Source organism: Conger conger, chromosome 12 (assembly GCF_963514075.1).
Source record: "Conger conger chromosome 12, fConCon1.1, whole genome shotgun sequence".
NCBI lineage: Eukaryota > Metazoa > Chordata > Actinopteri > Anguilliformes > Congridae > Conger > Conger conger.
Genome location: NC_083771.1, coordinates 6,151,533 through 6,169,649, shown reverse-complemented (window position 1 = coordinate 6,169,649; position 18,117 = coordinate 6,151,533). Strand labels below are relative to the sequence as shown.

Genomic DNA, 18,117 nt, shown 5'->3' with positions numbered 1-18,117 from the left:
TGCGTACGCGTGTATGTGTGCGCGCGCATGTGTGTGCAGTGCGTATGTGTGTGCAGACGGGTGTGTGTGTGTGTGTGCATACGCGTGTATGTGTGTGCGCGCATGTGTGTGCGGACGTGTGCGAGATCATGCTTGTGTGTGCGTATACGCGCGTGTGTGCGGTGTGTGTGTGTGCGTGAACAGACATGTGCATGTATGAGCGTGTGTATGTGTATGTGTATGTGTGTGTGCACGCGTGTGTGTGTATGTGTGCGTGTTTGTACATGCAGGTGTGTGTGTGTGTGCGTGTGTGTGTGTGCGTGTACGTCAGAAAGAGGCTCACCTGGTGTCCTGCAGCCTTCACCAGCTTGTGTGTGGAGAAAGGGAAAGACTCATTACTCAGGTCTGTGTCCAGCACCTCCTTCAGCAGGTCACGGCTGCAGACGAAGACACATCAATCAGCCATAATTACAATCAGCCGGCAGCTCTGCTCTGCTCGTGTGTGCTCTCCAGTAATGCACTCTGAAGGACGCAGCAGCCATCCATTACAGTCACAAATACAACATGATGAATGTTGACAAATCAAATAATAACTTTAGGGGACAGTACAAATTTACTTCCAGTTACACTTCACGCACACAAGAAACTGGACTTTAAAGGCACACGAGGGTAATCCATAACATTTAGAAGTCAACAATATTAAACATGAAACATGCATCAGATTAAATGTGTATACAGATTGGGGAAAAACATCATAATGTAATTCGGTATATATCTGCGAGCAAACACCGGACTCAAGGGAGGAAACAGGGGTGCACATCCCTACCAAATGCGTAGGGATATTAAACTGTCCCCATCAATAGTTTGTCCAGTCATTATCCCTCATTATCGCCTTGTTGCCCACCCCACCTGGCCTTAGCACAGAATCGACCTGCCGAAAATGTATTCACCCAGGAAAGGAACAAATGTTGCAGCAGTTCCACCTGCATCTCTCACTGATGAAGCCAGGAGAGAAGGTATTTACTGTCCGCAACAACAGTTTCCGTCAATAATCCTTCAAATCCCATTAAATAGATGGGTTTGTTTCGCTGCTGAGCAGGGCTATGCGTGTGTTTCTATATAAACACACACACACACACACACACTAGTAATTTTACAGCTGTGAGCACTTCAAAAAGGAAAAAGAAGAAAAGCTACAGAAAAGGGTAGACTGCATCTACAAAAAAAAAAGCTGTAGCTAGCTTGCCGTGCACACAGAAACGCAGTAATTATTCCATGTTTAATCATTCTTGTCAGCCAAGATATGATTTCATTTTGGGTTTGCAGGCAACAAAATTAACATGGCATCCAGAAAGTAGGGCAGCGGTGGGGGCGGGGAGGTTATGGTGCCGATGTTAAAATCAGACCTACACCCTCGCAAGAAAACACAAACTAAATTATTAGTTTTGGAAGGGGGGCCTGGAAGCGGTTCCTCTCCTCGTCTGCCGTTACAGGACGTGTGACATCATTAAGGGCACGCCTGCAGTCAACGGAGACAGCTGTTCCCTAAAACCATCGGCTGGCACAGATGGGCATTCATCCATCACTGAAATAACGCTCTCCCCCGTTTCAGCTGCTCGCTTGCCTCCCTCCCTCCACTCCTGACGGGGGTAGGAGAACCCTCCCTCCACTCCTGACAGGGGTAGGAGCACCCTCCCTCCACTCCTGACGGGGGTAGGAGCACCCTCTCTCCACTCCTGACGGGGGTAGGAGCACCCTCCCTCCACTCCTGACGGGGGTAGGAGAACCCTCCCTCCACTCCTGACGGGGGTAGGAGAACCCTCCCTCCACTCCTGACGGGGGTAGGAGAACCCTCCCTCCACTCCTGATGGGGTACAGGCCCCTCCCTCCACCCCTGATGGGGTACAGGCCCCTCCCTCCACTCCTGATGGGGTACAGGCCCCTCCCTCCACCCCTGATGGGGTACAGGCCCCTCCCTCCACTCCTGATGGGGTACAGGCCCCTCCCTCCACTCCTGATGGGGTACAGGCCCCTCCCTCCACTCCTGATGGGGTACAGGCCCCTCCCTCCACTCCTGATGGGGTACAGGCCCCTCCCTCCACTCCTGATGGGGTACAGGCCCCTCCCTCCACTCCTGATGTGGTACAGGCCCCTCCCTCCACCCCTGATGGGGTACAGGCCCCTCCCTCCACTCCTGATGGGGTACAGGCCCCTCCCTCCACTCCTGATGGGGTACAGGCCCCTCCCTCCACTCCTGATGGGGTACAGGCCCCTCCCTCCACTCCTGATGGGGTACAGGCCCCTCCCTCCGCTCCTGATGGGGTACAGGCACCTCCGCAGGCAGAAGCAGCGCTGCTCCAGGACGTCCCAGGCCTTCATGGGGCCTGACAGACAGCCCACACAGGCCGGATCTGACAGCCCTTGCGCACTCTGCTCTGGGCTGGGCTGTCCCAGCAGAAGCAGCCTCTAAGTGATGAACACTCCCAGAACAACGTTTGTCCTGTAAATGCCGCGATACATTAATAAACAGGACACAAAAACAGCAGCAGTCCATTTAGACCCTTTACCTTTTTAATCATAATTGCTAAGGTTGCTAGGGTGATGGTGGAAGCACATAATTCATGCAGACATAAATCATACAAGAACCACCGTCGGAAAAAAATCTGCATCCATCCCAAGCTGGCATCCAGAAAAAAGTAGAGGGAGCTTTGGGTGTGGTATTCATAAGGACTGGCTTTATCTCATTCCCATGACCTGGTTAAAGTGATCCTCTGAATATCGAGCCACCATTTTAAAGTACCATTCTGACTGGGGAGATGGGTACTTTAAAATGACTCAGCACTTTGACAGATGTCAGAGGGGTGTGCTTATGTTAATACGATATAAAATTACAGATGGGATGTAAAAAGAAATGTTGGATGGATAGGAGTGTGTGGTCTAGGGTACAGGTGTGGAAGGAGGGCCAAACTCTCTCTGGCGTGACTAAGAGTGAACCCATTCAATGCAACAAATACACCACTTAACTCACTAGACTCAAGAGGTTAACAAACTGTAAATTCTGTGTGTGTGTCTGTAGGTGCATGTACAGTACTGTGCAAAAGGCACCAGTATAACATTCTGAACAGATGAGATTCTTTCAAAAATAATTCAATGAAAGGTCCTAAATAAACGTACTATACATTTTACATTACATTTGAGTAATTTGGCAGAATAGTTCAAAACTAAATCAAATCAGTATTTTTTGTGACCACCCTTCGGCATTAAAACTGCATCACTTCTCTGAGATATAGAACTGCAGGACAGCATTGGCTAAGACAATCAGCAGGGAGGTTGTTCCAAGCATGTTGAACTTGCCACAGTTCTTTTGCAGACTTTGGTTGGCTCCTTGCTTCTGATCCCAGAAAGCCTTGATTAAGTTTCTATGCAAAAAGTAGTCAATTGCTTACAGTACTATGTTACTTTTTTAAATTAAATACAAAAATGTCTCAGAAAAATTTAATCTTTTGGAAAATGAATATTTGGAAATCTCTTTTATACTAACACACACAAAAAAATAAACATATATATAATGAAGTCTAGGATGCCGAAGACTTCTGTACAGTACTGTATGTGTATTTGTGTGTATGCAGGTGTATGTGTGCGTGAGAGTATATGGATATAAGTATGTATGTGTGTGTGTGTTCGTGTGTGACAAGTGACAAGTGACAAGTAGCTCAGCTTACCTATGTTTCCAGTCTGCTTACACAGGTACAGAGAGCAGCTCATAATGGACTCTCTTGTACCCAAGACTCACAGTCACAGAAAATAACTATATGAGAAGCTGAGCCTTCCATCCTCAGCGTGTTAAGGGGAGATTACACAGAGTGGCCATGTTAATGGCTGTAAAGACAGGTAGGGCCAGCTGCCATATGCCCTGCAGGGAGAAGGACAGGGCCAGAAGCTTGCAGTGATTAATGATGCGCTTTACAGTCAGAATCAGCAGCAGGACCACAGACCTCTCTCCAGGGACAATACCGGCATGAATAACTCCTCGTGCAGTACCGGCATGAATAATGTGCCTAACGCACCAACACTGACCGCAAACACCCTGTGACAACATTTCACACAAACTGTATGTTCATGTATGGTATAGGAGCAAGCTCTCCTGCACCATTATCCCTTCTATAATAATTATAATTTGTTATTTAGCTCAAGATTTTAACCAAAGCGACTTACAGTTGATTAGATTAAGCAGGGGACAATCCCCCTGGAGCAATGTGGGGATAAGGGCCTTGTTCAAGGGCCCAACAGCTGCACTGATCTTACTGCAGCCACATCTGGTGGCTACACTGGGGCTTGCCTGTCAGATGCCATCACTATAGTTTTCGCCATGATTCCTGCTCATCTGCCACTGCGACAGGGGGCTTGGAGGAGAAGAAAAAGCCTGGGAGCTGTCGTAGAGCCCTTCCGGAACGATCCGTCCAGGTTTCGCTCACACAGATTGAGCATGAAACTGTTCCCACACCACAGGGAAAACTGTTCCCACCCCATGGAGGAAACTGTAGTATATTATGCATTAAGAGCAACATGCTCTGCACGCAAGATAAAAGAGATGCAGAAATCACTCCTTATCGAATTACTATGGAAATACGCACTGCCGATGTATAACAGAAGGTCTTTCCCTCCAGGAAGAACCAGGAGAACAGAATACAAGAGCCCTTCTACAGTGATAAATCTCAAAGCCCAGTGCGTGAAGCTGTGAATTTCACATACAAGGGCAAAACTTAGATCTGAGCAAATCAGACATTTTAATGTTACTCCTTGGCAGAGAAGTGAAACCTTTCAATACGTATATTTCAGCACATGTAAACTTCTGAAGAGCCAACGATAAATCCACTACAAATAAAAAAGCAGCTTGAGGCAAACGTGTTCACACACTTTCTCAATACCAATGTGCTACTCTCATCTTTAAGTAATGTATTCAGAGTCAAACTCTGACTCAATCCAACTCTGTCTTTAATGACTACTGTCCATTGCCAATATCATGACCATTAATATGTCCTTTTATGATGGATGTCACCAGACATGTTTGCAAGATGTAAATATCCCCAATATCCGCCGATCTTTCACTTTCCTGCATCTTTTACATTCCTCCAATAAACTCGCAGACATGGAAGTCCCATATAGAATCTTCCGCAACCTTTCACCTCATTAATATGCATTACAGAGCCCAGTGAACAGGGCAGCAGAAGAGCCCAGTGAACAGGGCAGCAGAAGAGCCCAGTGAACAGGGCAGCAGAAGAGCCCAGTGAACAGGGCAGCAGAAGTGCCCAGTGAACAGGGCAGCAGAAGAGCCCAGTGAACAGGGCAGCAGAAGAGCCCAGTGAACAGGGCAGCAGAAGAGCCCAGTGAACAGGGCAGCAGAAGAGCCCAGTGAACAGGGCAGCAGAAGAGCCCAGTGAACAGGGCAGCAGAAGAGCCCAGTGAACAGGGCAGCAGAGGCAGCAGAAGAGCCCAGTGAACAGGGCAGCAGAAGAGCCCAGTGAACAGGGCTGCAGAAGAGCCCAGTGAACAGGGCAGCAGAGGCAGCAGAAGAGCCCAGTGAACAGGGCAGCAGAAGAGCCCAGTGAACAGGGCTGCAGAAGAGCCCAGTGAACAGGGCAGCAGAAGAGCCCAGTGAACAGGGCAGCAGAGGCAGCAGAAGAGCCCAGTGAACAGGGCTGCAGAAGAGCCCAGTGAACAGGGCAGCAGAAGAGCCCAGTGAACAGGGCTGCAGAAGAGCCCAGTGAACAGGGCTGCAGAAGAGCCCAGTGAACAGGGCAGCAGAAGAGCCCAGTGAACAGGGCTGCAGAAGAGCCCAGTGAACAGGGCAGCAGAAGAGCCCAGTGAACAGGGCAGCAGAAGAGCCCAGTGAACAGGGCAGCAGAAGAGCCCAGTGAACAGGGCAGCAGAAGAGCCCAGTGAACAGGGCAGCAGAAGAGCCCAGTGAACAGGGCAGCAGAAGAGCCCAGTGAACAGGGCTGCAGAAGAGCCCAGTGAACAGGGCAGCAGAAGAGCCCAGTGAACAGGGCAGCAGAAGAGCCCAGTGAACAGGGCAGCAGAAGAGCCCAGTGAACAGGGCTGCAGAAGAGCCCAGTGAACAGGGCAGCAGAAGAGCCCAGTGAACAGGGCTGCAGAGGTGAGGAAGCATGAGGTGTTGTGAGGAGGACAGAGGAGCATCCACAGAGAGAGCAAAGAAAGGAGATAGCAGGGAAGGGGGAAAGACTGATTCTGCATAAATTACAGCTGACGTGGTGATATCACACTGCTAACACAAACTGCATCACTTGTGAAAAATAAATAAAAATACAAAACAAATCAGCGGCTCTGAGCATTTAGTCATACATAATCACTTCACAGTCAAGTGGGTGATCTGACTATACAAATTCTCATATTCAAATATGAGCTTAAATATTGACTTATTCCACTTATAACAAGCACCAAATAAATGGTAAATTCCCAACAATGTTTCAGAGTACAGGCCAGTGTACTCTGTACATCCTTCAGATGCAGGGTTACACTGAGCCTGGCTGCCCATTTGAGGCACTGCCAGAACTCTTTGTACATCACCTCTTTCAAGGGTCAGTGAGACCCCGCAGTGATGTAACGAGTGCCTCACTCACACCCCTGAAGAGGCAGCCAGACTGAGGACAGGCACCGAATCCTAAAACACATTTGCTAACTTTCCAGAAAAAAAGCAAGCAAGTTAGAGTTGGAAAGCGACTCAAGGGAAGTAGGGAACTGAAGCCTGTGGCCATTGTTCCAGGCCCATAGTCCTGTGTCATAAATCCCCAAGTGGCAGTGGCCCTGGGGACTTGGGGCCCAAACCCTGGCCATGTGCTACAGTCCCTGTCACCAGCTGAACAATGGCACACTCAAGTGTCCTCCAGGGCAATCCAAAGAAAACTGAGACCCAGCCCAGCAGCAGTAGGGCTGGCGGAGGAAGCAGAGTCCGCACAGCCAGCTGAAAGGCGTGCCCCACGGCTCACCTCTTGGGCCCCTGGATGCTGATCATGCCCATGTCATCGGAGTGGTCCAGCAGCTGGCAGCGGAGGCCCTCGTTCTGGAGAACAGTCTGGATGTGGCACCAGTTCTGCTGTGCCACACCTCCGCCTATCGCCAGGTAATACCCATCACCTGAGAGAGAGAGAGAGAGAGAGAGAGAGAGAGAGAGAGAGGGAGGGTGGGAGGGGGGAGAGAGAGTGAGAGAGGGAGGGAGGGAGGGGGGAGAGAGAGGGAGAGAGGGAGAGAAGGAAAGATAGGGAGACAGAGTGACCCACATTACTTAACAAAATGTTTAAAGACTAAAAACAAGGCACAAGCCAAAAAAAAAAAAGGTTTTCATTCATTATTTGACATGTCTAACACTGTCCATATTAAGGCAAGAATGTGTTAACTCAAATTTTCCACCATAGAAATAGCTTCGTCTACAAATCACATCTTCTGAAAAACATTACTGCTGTGTGAGAGATGAGTATCAGCTGGAGCAGCCCAGGACTGCAGCCTGGTCCACCCCAGGCTGGCTCTCAGATGGTAAGGGCCCCACAGTAAGCCAGGCTCTGGCGGTCTGCTCCCCCCCCTCCCTGGGCCCTTCAGGGCCCCAGGCCCCCGGATATAAGAACAATCAGTACATTTACACTAACGCGGCCAATGAATTATTGAGTTTGTGTTCACATGAAAGGCACTCAGCCACACAGCTGGAGCTACAGGAAGGAGGAGACAGCGTGGATATTCCTGAGGGCTCAGAGAGGCAGACGGTCCTCCTGTACTTTCACCTCTTTCTCTCTTTACTTTCCCCCTCTTTCTCTCTCTGTACTTTCCTCCTCTTTCTCACTCTGTACTTCCACCTCTTTCCACAAGCTTCACCCGAAGCACTTCCAGCAGCCAGCCCTCTCACATAGATGCAAATGCACAGCAACCGCGACATCTAAGGACACTAACACGGTGAACTCATCCAACCACCCTGCTCAGAAGCAACCATCACTCATCCCCCATCCCACCATCACTCATCCCCCATCCCACCATCACTCATCCCACCATCACTCATCCCCCATCCCACCATCACTCATCCCCCCATCCCACCATCACTCATCCCCCATCCCACCATCACTCATCCCCCATCCCCATCACTCATCCCCCCACCCCCCATCACTCATCCCCCATCCCACCATCACTCATCCCCCATCCCACCATCACTCATCCCCCATCCCCATCACTCATCCCCCCACCCCATCACTCATCCCACCATCACTCATCCCCCATCCCACCATCACTCATCCCCCAACCCCATCACTCATCCCCCCACCCCCCATCCCCCATCCCACCATCACTCATCCCCCCATCCCACCATCACTCATCCCCCATCACTCATCCCCCCATCCCCCATCCCACCATCACTCATCCCACCATCACTCATCCCCCTTCCCCATCCCACGATCACTCATCCCACCATCACTCATCCCCAATCCCACCATCACTCATCCCCCATCCCACCATCACTCATCCCCCATCCCACCATCACTCATCCCCCATCCCCCATCCCCCATCCCACCATCACTCATTCCCCAATCCCACCATCACTGCCCCACTCAGGCCTATGGATCAGTGTGTGTAAAGGATAAAAACAGCCCTCTCACACGGACACTGCCTCTAAGTATGCTCTGCTAACACGGTGAACTCATCCAGCCATCCTGCTCAAAAGCAACCATCACTCATTCCCCCATCCCTGCCCCACTCAGACCGATGGATCAGCGTGTGTACAGGATAAAAACAGCCCTACGGTCAGTCCCATAACGGGGCACAGGCGTGTGCACACGGCCTCCATCGCAAGACCAACGGGCGAACGCAGAAGCCTCAGACAGTAAAAAAAAAAAAACACACACCCCACACATCTTCCTACTCCAACTGCTGAAGTCCACACACTCTAACGCCTTATCGCCACTCAGTTACCATAACAACCTTAAATATTTCAGAGTCCTGAAAGAGCCCGGCGTTTCTGCTCCAGCAGCCAGATAACTCAAGGTTTTTTTCTGTAAAAGCGATGAAATATGAAAGTGAGGCAGAAGAATCTGAGGGAACAGAATTAGAAAAAAGGATTTCACCTGCCAGCTTTTCTGCCGGCGATCCACGTCACATCATTTCCCATGTCGTTTAATATTAGTGTGAATATGAGCCGCACTCTTGGCTAGTTATGTTAATTTAAAAAGATGACTCTGCCCATTCCCTGTGGTGGTGACACACAGTGGCTTCATTCTACATTATTCATAGTAAGAGAATATCAAAATGAAAATAACAATTGTAAAAAGTTCCTGGGGAGGGCGTGTTAAAATACAATACTGAAATAAAGATAAGATAATATGCTTTATGTTTATTCTGTACGCAGAATCTACACATAGGAATTTGTAAATATATTCACAAGATGTAATGTAAACATCTACACGTCACAATTAGCAACTCAAGCTGATCTTGGTTGTGGTCCTGAAAAAGTGCACGTATAGGGTTCAGTCAATGAGCAGAATTGCCTGGTACTGTCACAACCATTACCATAACAACCAATAGTATTTCACAAAGTCATGGCAAACCACCAAAAAAACATTGCCACACTTACAGCTATCTAATACGCAAATCTAATCATGAGGTAAGTTAAGAAATGTTACACATTTGGGAATGCAGAGTTGAAAACATTAAATTATATTATATTGGACCCAAAGCTGCCCGAATAAAAATGTATTTATCACCAGCACAGTGCAACTGCTTTCTAACGATGATGATAGAGTTGATCAGTGTGGTTAGATACACTCGCTAATTTCCTGTTTCTGTAAAGTCTCTCTATCTCTGTCAGTGTCTCTGCAAAAAGCACTATAAAAAATAAAATGGAATTTAATTGAATAGGAAAATCATTTATAATCTGCCACACATTGTGCAGCTCCAGATAAGTCCAGATAAGTATGATTAAACTGGGCAGGTTTTGTGCACTAAGAACAAGACCAAGTTGAAAGTAGAACTTCAAAGTAGAAAGTAAATTCAGCTAGCTATTGGACAGAAAAAAATATTTTGGATGAAGAGTCTATAAGAGAGTATCCCACATACTTACAGTTATCTGTTAGGTAAGTGGACCTGTACCAGGCTCAATAGCACATGTAAATGAAAGGGGGCAGCAGTGTGTACGTATTGTGTTGCCCCTGCTCCTGCATGTTGCGCCACGTGGGTGGAGAACCCCGGAAGGACCCGCACAACACAACCACGGAAACATCACGCATTGGGAGAGGTATGTGAAGGAGTGTATCTTCCTAGAGAGGTGATAGGGAGATCAGCACCTTGGAGAGAGATCCCTCTACCTGCAGTCCAGGACCCCGGACAGCGCACGCGAGTGAGCATGGTGGAAAAGTACTGACTCTGAAGGAGACCCCACCGTTACCAACGGCAACCCCAACGACCCGGAAACGGACACCAGACACGTGAGCCAACAAAGTCCCGTCCTACTTACCCCATATCTTTGTGTTTCCCCCCAGCCCTGACGCGGCCGAAGAGGGAAGGAGAGAGGAGGCCCTGGAGCATACCCCAGTCTGGGAAGAACCTTAGTTTATTTTTGCCTGAACGGCCCCTTTTATTTCTCCCGTTTTTCCTACCCTTGCCCTGAAGGGGGGGCGCTATCACCAATACCCCAGAAAAAAACAAAAAAACACAGAAAAAATAAAAAGAGTAATTTTTTCTGATATCTGCTGACTCCTGTGTCTGGTTTCCAGCTGGGCCCACCCACTGCACCTCAGGATCCACCCCGAGGCACCACATATGGTGGAGAATGCGGGCAATCTGATGCCACGCTGTGGAAATTGGTCTGGGCAGAAGAACCGACACGGGTGAGTGCTGAGAGTGAATGGAAGCCACACCCCCTGGGGAAGAGAGAAGAAGGAGGCGACTGACTGCACCTACACTAGCCGAGATGCAAGGCGCAGAAGCAGAGGAGGGGTCCCGAGGGATGATGATGGAAGCGGTCATCACCAAGCTGGCAAGGTCCCAGCGGGCCCTGCAGGAAGCGGTGGGCGAACTCTGACGCCTATCTCCCCGCGACGGATCGAGACAAACCCCCCGAGATGTGTTGACGAAGATGACAGGCGACGATGATGTTGAAGCGTACCTCCTTGTGTTTGAGCGCACAGCTTAACGTGAAGAATGGCCGCCGGCAGACTGGGCGGCCATACTAGCCCCCTTCCTGACGGGGGAGGCCCAACAGGCCTACTTGGATATGGTGATGCCACCGACTACCTCAAGTTGAGGAAAGCCATCCTGGCCCGATATAGGTTCAGCCTAACCGCACGAGCCGAGCGATACCATGAATGGTCATATGACGCCTCCCAGCCTGCCCGGTCCCAAATCGCCGTCCTGACCCGCCTGACCAAGAGCTGGCTAGCTGAGGGAGAGGGGCCACCCCTGTTTGACCGGGTGGTGTTGGACCGATGTACCCGTGCCCTTCCGACGGGAGCCAAACGGTACGTAGCCCAGGCGGGACCCACCTCTGTAGAACTCCTAGTGGCCATGCTCGAAAACCATCAGGTAACCCAGAAGATGCGCCAACCAGAACGCACCAAAACCCAGAGCCGCCCAACCAGGGGCCCACAACCTGTGAAGCACCCACCGGCCCACCCTGACCCAAATCGCCGGGGCAGACCTGAGGCAGGGAGACCACGGCCTGAGTGGAGATGCTACAACTGCGGAGAGGAGGGGCATCTAGCCAGAAACTGCCCCGGGAAGGAGGTGTCCATGCCTACCGCCAGTGGTTCGAGCAGCCCAGTGCACCCCTGCCTGTACCTGACCACCTGCTGGGCGCACCAGAACCCTGCTGCGACCAGATTTTGCGGGGAAAAAGAGGGGTGAAGAGGTGGCGGTGGCGTGTATCCATGGGGACACCAGGAAATACCCCACGGTGTGGGTGGACCTAATCACCCCATGGGGGAATCACCCCAGAGAGAAGTCTGGCCTTCTCAGATGGCCCCCGAGAGATGAGCGAGGAGGCCGAAGCACCCACCCGCTTTGGCAATGCCCAACTAAACGAGCCAAAGTTCAACCCTGGAGAGACGCCCGAGACATTAACGAGGTACCACAAGGGGCGGTGAGTACACCAGCTTATCCCTTCTTCAGGGTAAAACATGACCTGCTCTATCGAGTCTGTAATCCACAGGGGGAGGGAGTCAAACCCTCCCACAACCGTTTGTGCCCCAAGTCCTCCACTTAGGCCATACTCACCTGCTGGGAGCCCATCTGGGAATGAAGACCTACGAGAAGATCCTGGCGAGGTTCTATTGGCCCGGGGTGAAAAAGGCTGTGGAGGACTACTGCCGACACTGCGCTGTGTGCCAACTCCACAGCCCTAAGGTAACCCTTCGAAACCCCCTCATCCCCCTGCCGGTCATTGATGTACCCTTTAGGAGGATTGAGATGGACATCCTGGGGCCCTTGCCGAAGTCCAGCCAGGGACATCGGTACATCCTCGTGATCCTGGATTACGCAACCTGCTACCCAGAAGCTGTCCCGCTCAGGACCGCGACAGGGAAGGCGGTCGCCAGGGAGTTGTTCCTGCTTTTTAGCAGGGTCGGGATAGCGGAGGAACTCCTGACAGACCAAGGAACGTGCTTCATGTCAGGGGTCTTAAAAGAGATGCGCCAGCTGCTACAGGTGACCCAGCTGCGGACCTCCGTCTACCACCCCCAGAGATTCAACCAAACCCTCAAATCTATGCTGAGGAAGACGGTAAGGACTGGGACCAGCTCTTACCATCTCCTCTTTTCAGTCCGAGAGGTGCCCCAAAGCACGACCGGCTTCGCCCCTTTTGAACTGCTATATGGCAGACGACCCCGGGGATTACTAGACCTGGCGAAGGAGGCCTGGGAACAGCAACCGTCCCAAACCCGCAGCCTGATCGAGCACGTGGAGCAAATGGACCGGCGGATGGCCCAGATCTGGCCCATGATGAGGGCCCACATGGAATGGGTACAACGGGAGCAAGCCAGGCTGTATAACCAAGGAGCACAGGTGAGAGAATTCACCCCAGGAGACAAGGTGATGATACTAGTCCCCATCAGCGAATGTAAATTTCTGGCCCGATGGCATGGAGCGTATGAGGTCATGGAGCGCACGGGACCCGTGAACTACCGGGTGAGACAGCCGGGACGACGACACCGCCTCCAGATCTACCATGTCAACCTGATGAAGAGGTGGCATGAGCCACCCCCGGCTCCGACCCAAGTCCTCTCCGCCCAGTGTGGGGCCCCAACAACCCCTGACGTGAGTATTGGAGAGCAGCTGAGCTCCCGACAGAAGCAAGCACTACGTGAGCTGGTGGACCGGAACCGGGACATCTTCTCGACTATGCCCGGCCGCACCCACCTAATCGCCCACGACATCAGCACTGAACCCGGGAAGACGGTGAAGTTACGACCCTACCGAATCCCAGAAGCTTGCAGACATGCCATACAGGAGGAGGTGAAGAAAATGCTCGACCTCAGGGTCATTGAGGAAAGCCGCAGTGCCTGGTCCAGTCCTGTGGTGCTGGTCCCCAAGCCAGAGGGAGCTGGTGGTTCTGTAATGACTTCCACTGGCTGAACGATATCTCCCTATGTGACACGTACCCCATGCCGAGAGTGGACGAGCTGGCTGGAACCTGCCCGATTCATCAGCACCCTGGACCTGACGCGGGGATATTGGCAAGTTCCCCTAACACCCCGTGCCAGGGAGAAGATGGCCTTTGCGACTCCCACGGGCCTCTACCAGTACACAGTGCTCCCCTTTGGCGTGCATGGAGCCCCGGCCACGTTCCAGAGGTTGATGGACCAGGTGTTGCGGTCCCACCAGATGTATGCGGCAGCCTACCTGGATGACATCGTCATCCACAGCACCGACTGGGACAGTCATGTCGACAAAGTCGAAGCTGTGCTGATGTCCCTGAGGGAGGCTGGGCTGACGGCTAACCCTGCGAAGTGCCGGCTCGGATTAGAGGAAGCGGGAGGGGGCGGGTGAAGCCCCAGTCGAGCAAGTTGCAACCCTACCGGTTCAAGGTGGAGCATCGCGCTGGGAAGCTGCACCAGAATGCTGATGCGCTATCCAGGAGAGAGGATGGCCTAGGGGCAGACGCTCCCGCCCGGGGCTTGGAGCTGAGGGGGGGAGAGTATGTGGCGCCCCTGCGCCTGCATGTTGCGCCACGTGGGAGAACCCCGGAAGGACCCGCACAACGCAACCACACAAACATCACGCATTGGGAGAGGTATGCGAAGGAGTGTATCTTCCTAGAGAGGTGATGGGGAGATCAGCACCTTGGAGAGAGATCCCTCTACCTGCAGTCCAGGACCCCGGACAGCGCACATTTTTCCTACCCTTGCCCTGAGGGGGGGGCGCTATCACCAATAAAAAAAAAAAGCTGGGCCCATCCACTGCACCTCAGGATCCACCCCGAGGCACCACAGTATGAATGAATGAGCTATGATAGCAACAAGAACAGAAGACCTCCACACCGCAGATCTCCTTTTAACATCAGAGATAATTATCAACACCATTACCCAGGAGAGGAGGAAAATAACATGAAATTATCTCCAAGAAAAACCTTGGGCAGGAGAACTGTGGAAGAACAAGCAGGTCCAAATCACTAAACACACCAGGGAAATTTGATGATGCACTGAGAGGCGCTGTATTAGTGTGTGGGTGTGTCACAGCATGTCTGGGGCCTGGTTTCTTTTTGGTGATAATGCCCAAATTCAATTAATTTCACACAAGACATGTCTTTCATTGGTAGGCCTGACTCAGTTTGGTTTTGTTATCCACTGAGATCTTAGTCTAAGAGAGGCCCACAGTAAGGCTGGCCAGGGCTAGCTGTGCCTCACTGAGAAATGAGGGGATGGGCCCTTTACTGTTGACCTGATTTTGTCTTAAATTGGAGAAAATGCAGTTTTCACCACCTCCCCACAATTTGGAATTCTCAATAATTTGGTGTGTGGTGAGCATTCGGGCGCAAAATGGCAGCCGTGCATCACCCAGGTGGGTGCTACACATTGTTGGTGGTTGAGGTGAGTTTCCCCCTCATTACTCTAAGCACTTTGAGTGTCTAGAAAAGCGCTATAGAAATTGAATGATCTATCAATAGTATGTAAACTTTCATTTCCATACAGTATTTGCGCTCATTGCCACAAACTTCACTATCGATTCGGGGGCTACAGGCCACAGTCAGCACTGTGAAACCACGTCCGGTGAAAGTAATCCAGGCACACTTCTGTAAATGTCCTACTCCGATCCAGGATTTCAAATGGAATGGTTTAAAGTAAATGCCATGTCGACAAACTACGACAACCGGCTAAAATGGAAATGCGTGTGTCGGGCCCAAGCCCAGTATAGGATAAAAAACTTTTTTTTTTAAGTTTCATGAAATTGTCATTACATTTAAAAAAAATAAGGTCTAAGACAAATTTAAGGAAGATAATCAGATTCACTTTTCGCCACCATTAGCGACCCAAGAGTGTAATTATTCAGGGCCAGTGCGGACAGATGGATTTTAATTTGGAGGAAGCATTTGGCATACAATCACCCAAAGCAGCATATTTCTGAAACTCGCTGAAATGTAATACTGGTCTTAAGAGACATTTAATAGGAGCAAGTGTCCAATCAGGACTCGGTATACTGTGCAAAAATCTGAAATGCACACAGCGCTGATTTATCAGTCTGGCTCTGTTGTAAACAGGATGTTGCAGTCTTATGGAGAGCAGGATGGGACATTAATCACCGTCCTGTACCCTGCATGTATCCGGGACTCTGGGACATGACCCTCCGTTCCCTGGCCTGCCCAGGAAGTGCTATATGCAGGCATAGTTACGCAAGTTTACTGCTCTTCTCTGAGAATTTCATTTAATTTAATTTCATTTAATTTCAAAACACTGCACATGTGCAATGCTGAACAACTGTGAGATAAATAGATTTTTTCCCTGCATTAACGGTGTATTTCACACAAATAAGCCTTCAATTACGTACCCAACAAACTTCGCCATTGGGACCCATTGTAAAAACAGCACTGAGGTCTGCAAAAGGCTCTAGGTTGGACCTCTCTCGACCGTTGCTCTCTGAGAAACTCACCTTCAAATTCAGGAGCCAGAGGTGAGTGGGAGGAGCCAGGCTCGATGCGGCTGACTGTGAGGTCACTTTCGGCTCCGCCCCTCTTGTTCAGCATGCAGGTGTAGACGGTAGAGCCTGGAACACAGTGTTACCATGGTGATACATCAGCCTCACCCATCAGTCCATCTCGGGAAAGGTATCAGGAATCAGGAAGGTGTTTGTTTAGTTAAAATCATCTCCAAGACAAACACAGTTGAACCGTTGTCTTACAACAGCACGTATTTCTTAACAGCCTTGGCAATGGGTACCTCACAGGTCTGGATATAAACAACCTGGTCTTACCTCAGAACTTATACAGAATACAAGGAGCAGTGTTATTTACGGGTTGGGGAACATTGCCATTATCTCTATTAGTAGCAGCATCAGCTTTATCTGTGTATGTGTATGCGAGTGTGTGTGTGTGTGTGTGTGCGTGTGTGTGTGTGTGTGTGTGTGTGTATGGGTGCGTGTGTGTGTGTGTGTGTGTGTGTTTAAGTTTGAGAAAGTGTGTGAATGCTGCATCTGAACTCACCCAAAGTTTTGTTGACATCTGCAGAGAAAAGCCAGTCTGCTGCCTTCTTGGAATCCGGCCCAACCAAGTAGAACTTGCCAAAGTAGGACATGTCAAATACAGCCACTGCATTCCTGCAGGTCAGACACTCCTGCTTAATCTGAGAGAGAGAGAGAGAGAGAGAGAGAGAGAGAGAGAGAGAGAGAGAGAGAGAGAGAGAAAAGAGAGAGAAGAGAGAGAGAGAGAGCGAGAGAGAAAATCAGCATGCAGTACTCACTGTGCCTCCAATTCAGAACGTACACTCACGCACGCACGCACGCACGCACGCACGCACGCACGCACGCACGCACGCACGCACTCACGCACGCGGGCACACACCACACATGGGCACACGGTCTCAGTGTCCTTTGGGTCTCATTTATTTCCAGCAGGAAGGCCCTCCTCAGGTCTCTAGCAGGCTGTTGGGGAGAAGCAGCCCAGTTGAGGTTGAGAGCAGAGACAGGTGGGAGGTGGGGGTGGAGGGGTCAGGGGACAGACTCACCACATGGTGATGTGGAGGAAATGAAAAGGTGTACTCCTTGCCCAGCAGATCGTTGTATTTGTAGTCTGCATTTTTTGAGAGTCCATATGCGCCATAGTAATCATAGTCCAGGACCTGTGAGACAAAAACAACTCAGTCAGCTGCACTGTACTCTGTTCTCTCCTGGTCCTGCACTGCACGGTGCTGCTAACTCAACTTCAGGCTATACAGGCAACTTCCTGTTCCAGGTAGCAACTAACAAGGAAGCAACAAATGAAAAATGTAGCAGTTTTTCAAGATAAGCCAGGAGATGTAGCAAAATTCAATATTGGGATTTTTGATGGAGCACAGTCCACTTTTAAAAAAGAATAATAAACCCTTCCAGGCAAATGTAGGTACTGTGATAGGTAGGGTGGGTGACATCACGCCACACAAAAATCCAGCAGTCTTTGTAAGAACACATCCAGTGAGGCGCCCATGAAGCGGCCTTTGAGCCCTCTGCTGTGGACCGTTCTACTGATGCGGGATATCGTGCTTACTGGAGCGGGGCCTTCTGGGTGGAACCAGCCTGGTCTCTCCCAGCCGTGTCGTTCCTGGAACACACAGCCCTGGTCCTGCAGCAGCTGACACACACACACACACACACACACACACAGTCACTTAAAGATTTACAAATCTGTCTCTCTGTCTCTCAACTAGAAAATATTAGCTTGATTCAACCTTTTTTTTTGCTCGACAATAAAAGTTTCTAACACCATGGGCGAATCTTGAAATGGGTCAAACGGTTTTGCTTCACTGGCAATATTTTTTGTCTTATTTAGCAAAAAAAAAAAAAAAAAAGCAACAGAATTAAGATTTGATGTCTAACTACAGTATTGGGTGGGCTATGGGGGACATGTACGAGTGCAGAACAGGGTGCAGAACAGGGTTTTAGGGGTAAAACGTTGTTCAGAGCACTGCT

General features: G+C 50.4%; 1 protein-coding gene across 6 annotated transcripts in view; it reads right to left on the bottom strand.

Annotated features, from left to right (window-relative positions):
- sardh (sarcosine dehydrogenase) overlaps positions 1–18,117 on the bottom strand; it is a 50,113-nt gene that overhangs the window by 12,274 nt on the left and 19,722 nt on the right. For all 6 annotated transcript variants that reach the window (XM_061263633.1, XM_061263636.1, XM_061263631.1 and 3 more), the window contains 6 exons: positions 17,696–17,779; positions 17,178–17,291; positions 16,658–16,796; positions 16,108–16,221; positions 6,987–7,134; positions 323–416 (listed from right to left, as the gene is read on the bottom strand). In XM_061263633.1, the coding sequence (XP_061119617.1) occupies positions 323–416; positions 6,987–7,134; positions 16,108–16,221; positions 16,658–16,796; positions 17,178–17,291; positions 17,696–17,779 (693 nt within the window). The remainder of the gene's footprint in view (positions 1–322; positions 417–6,986; positions 7,135–16,107; positions 16,222–16,657; positions 16,797–17,177; positions 17,292–17,695; positions 17,780–18,117) is intronic.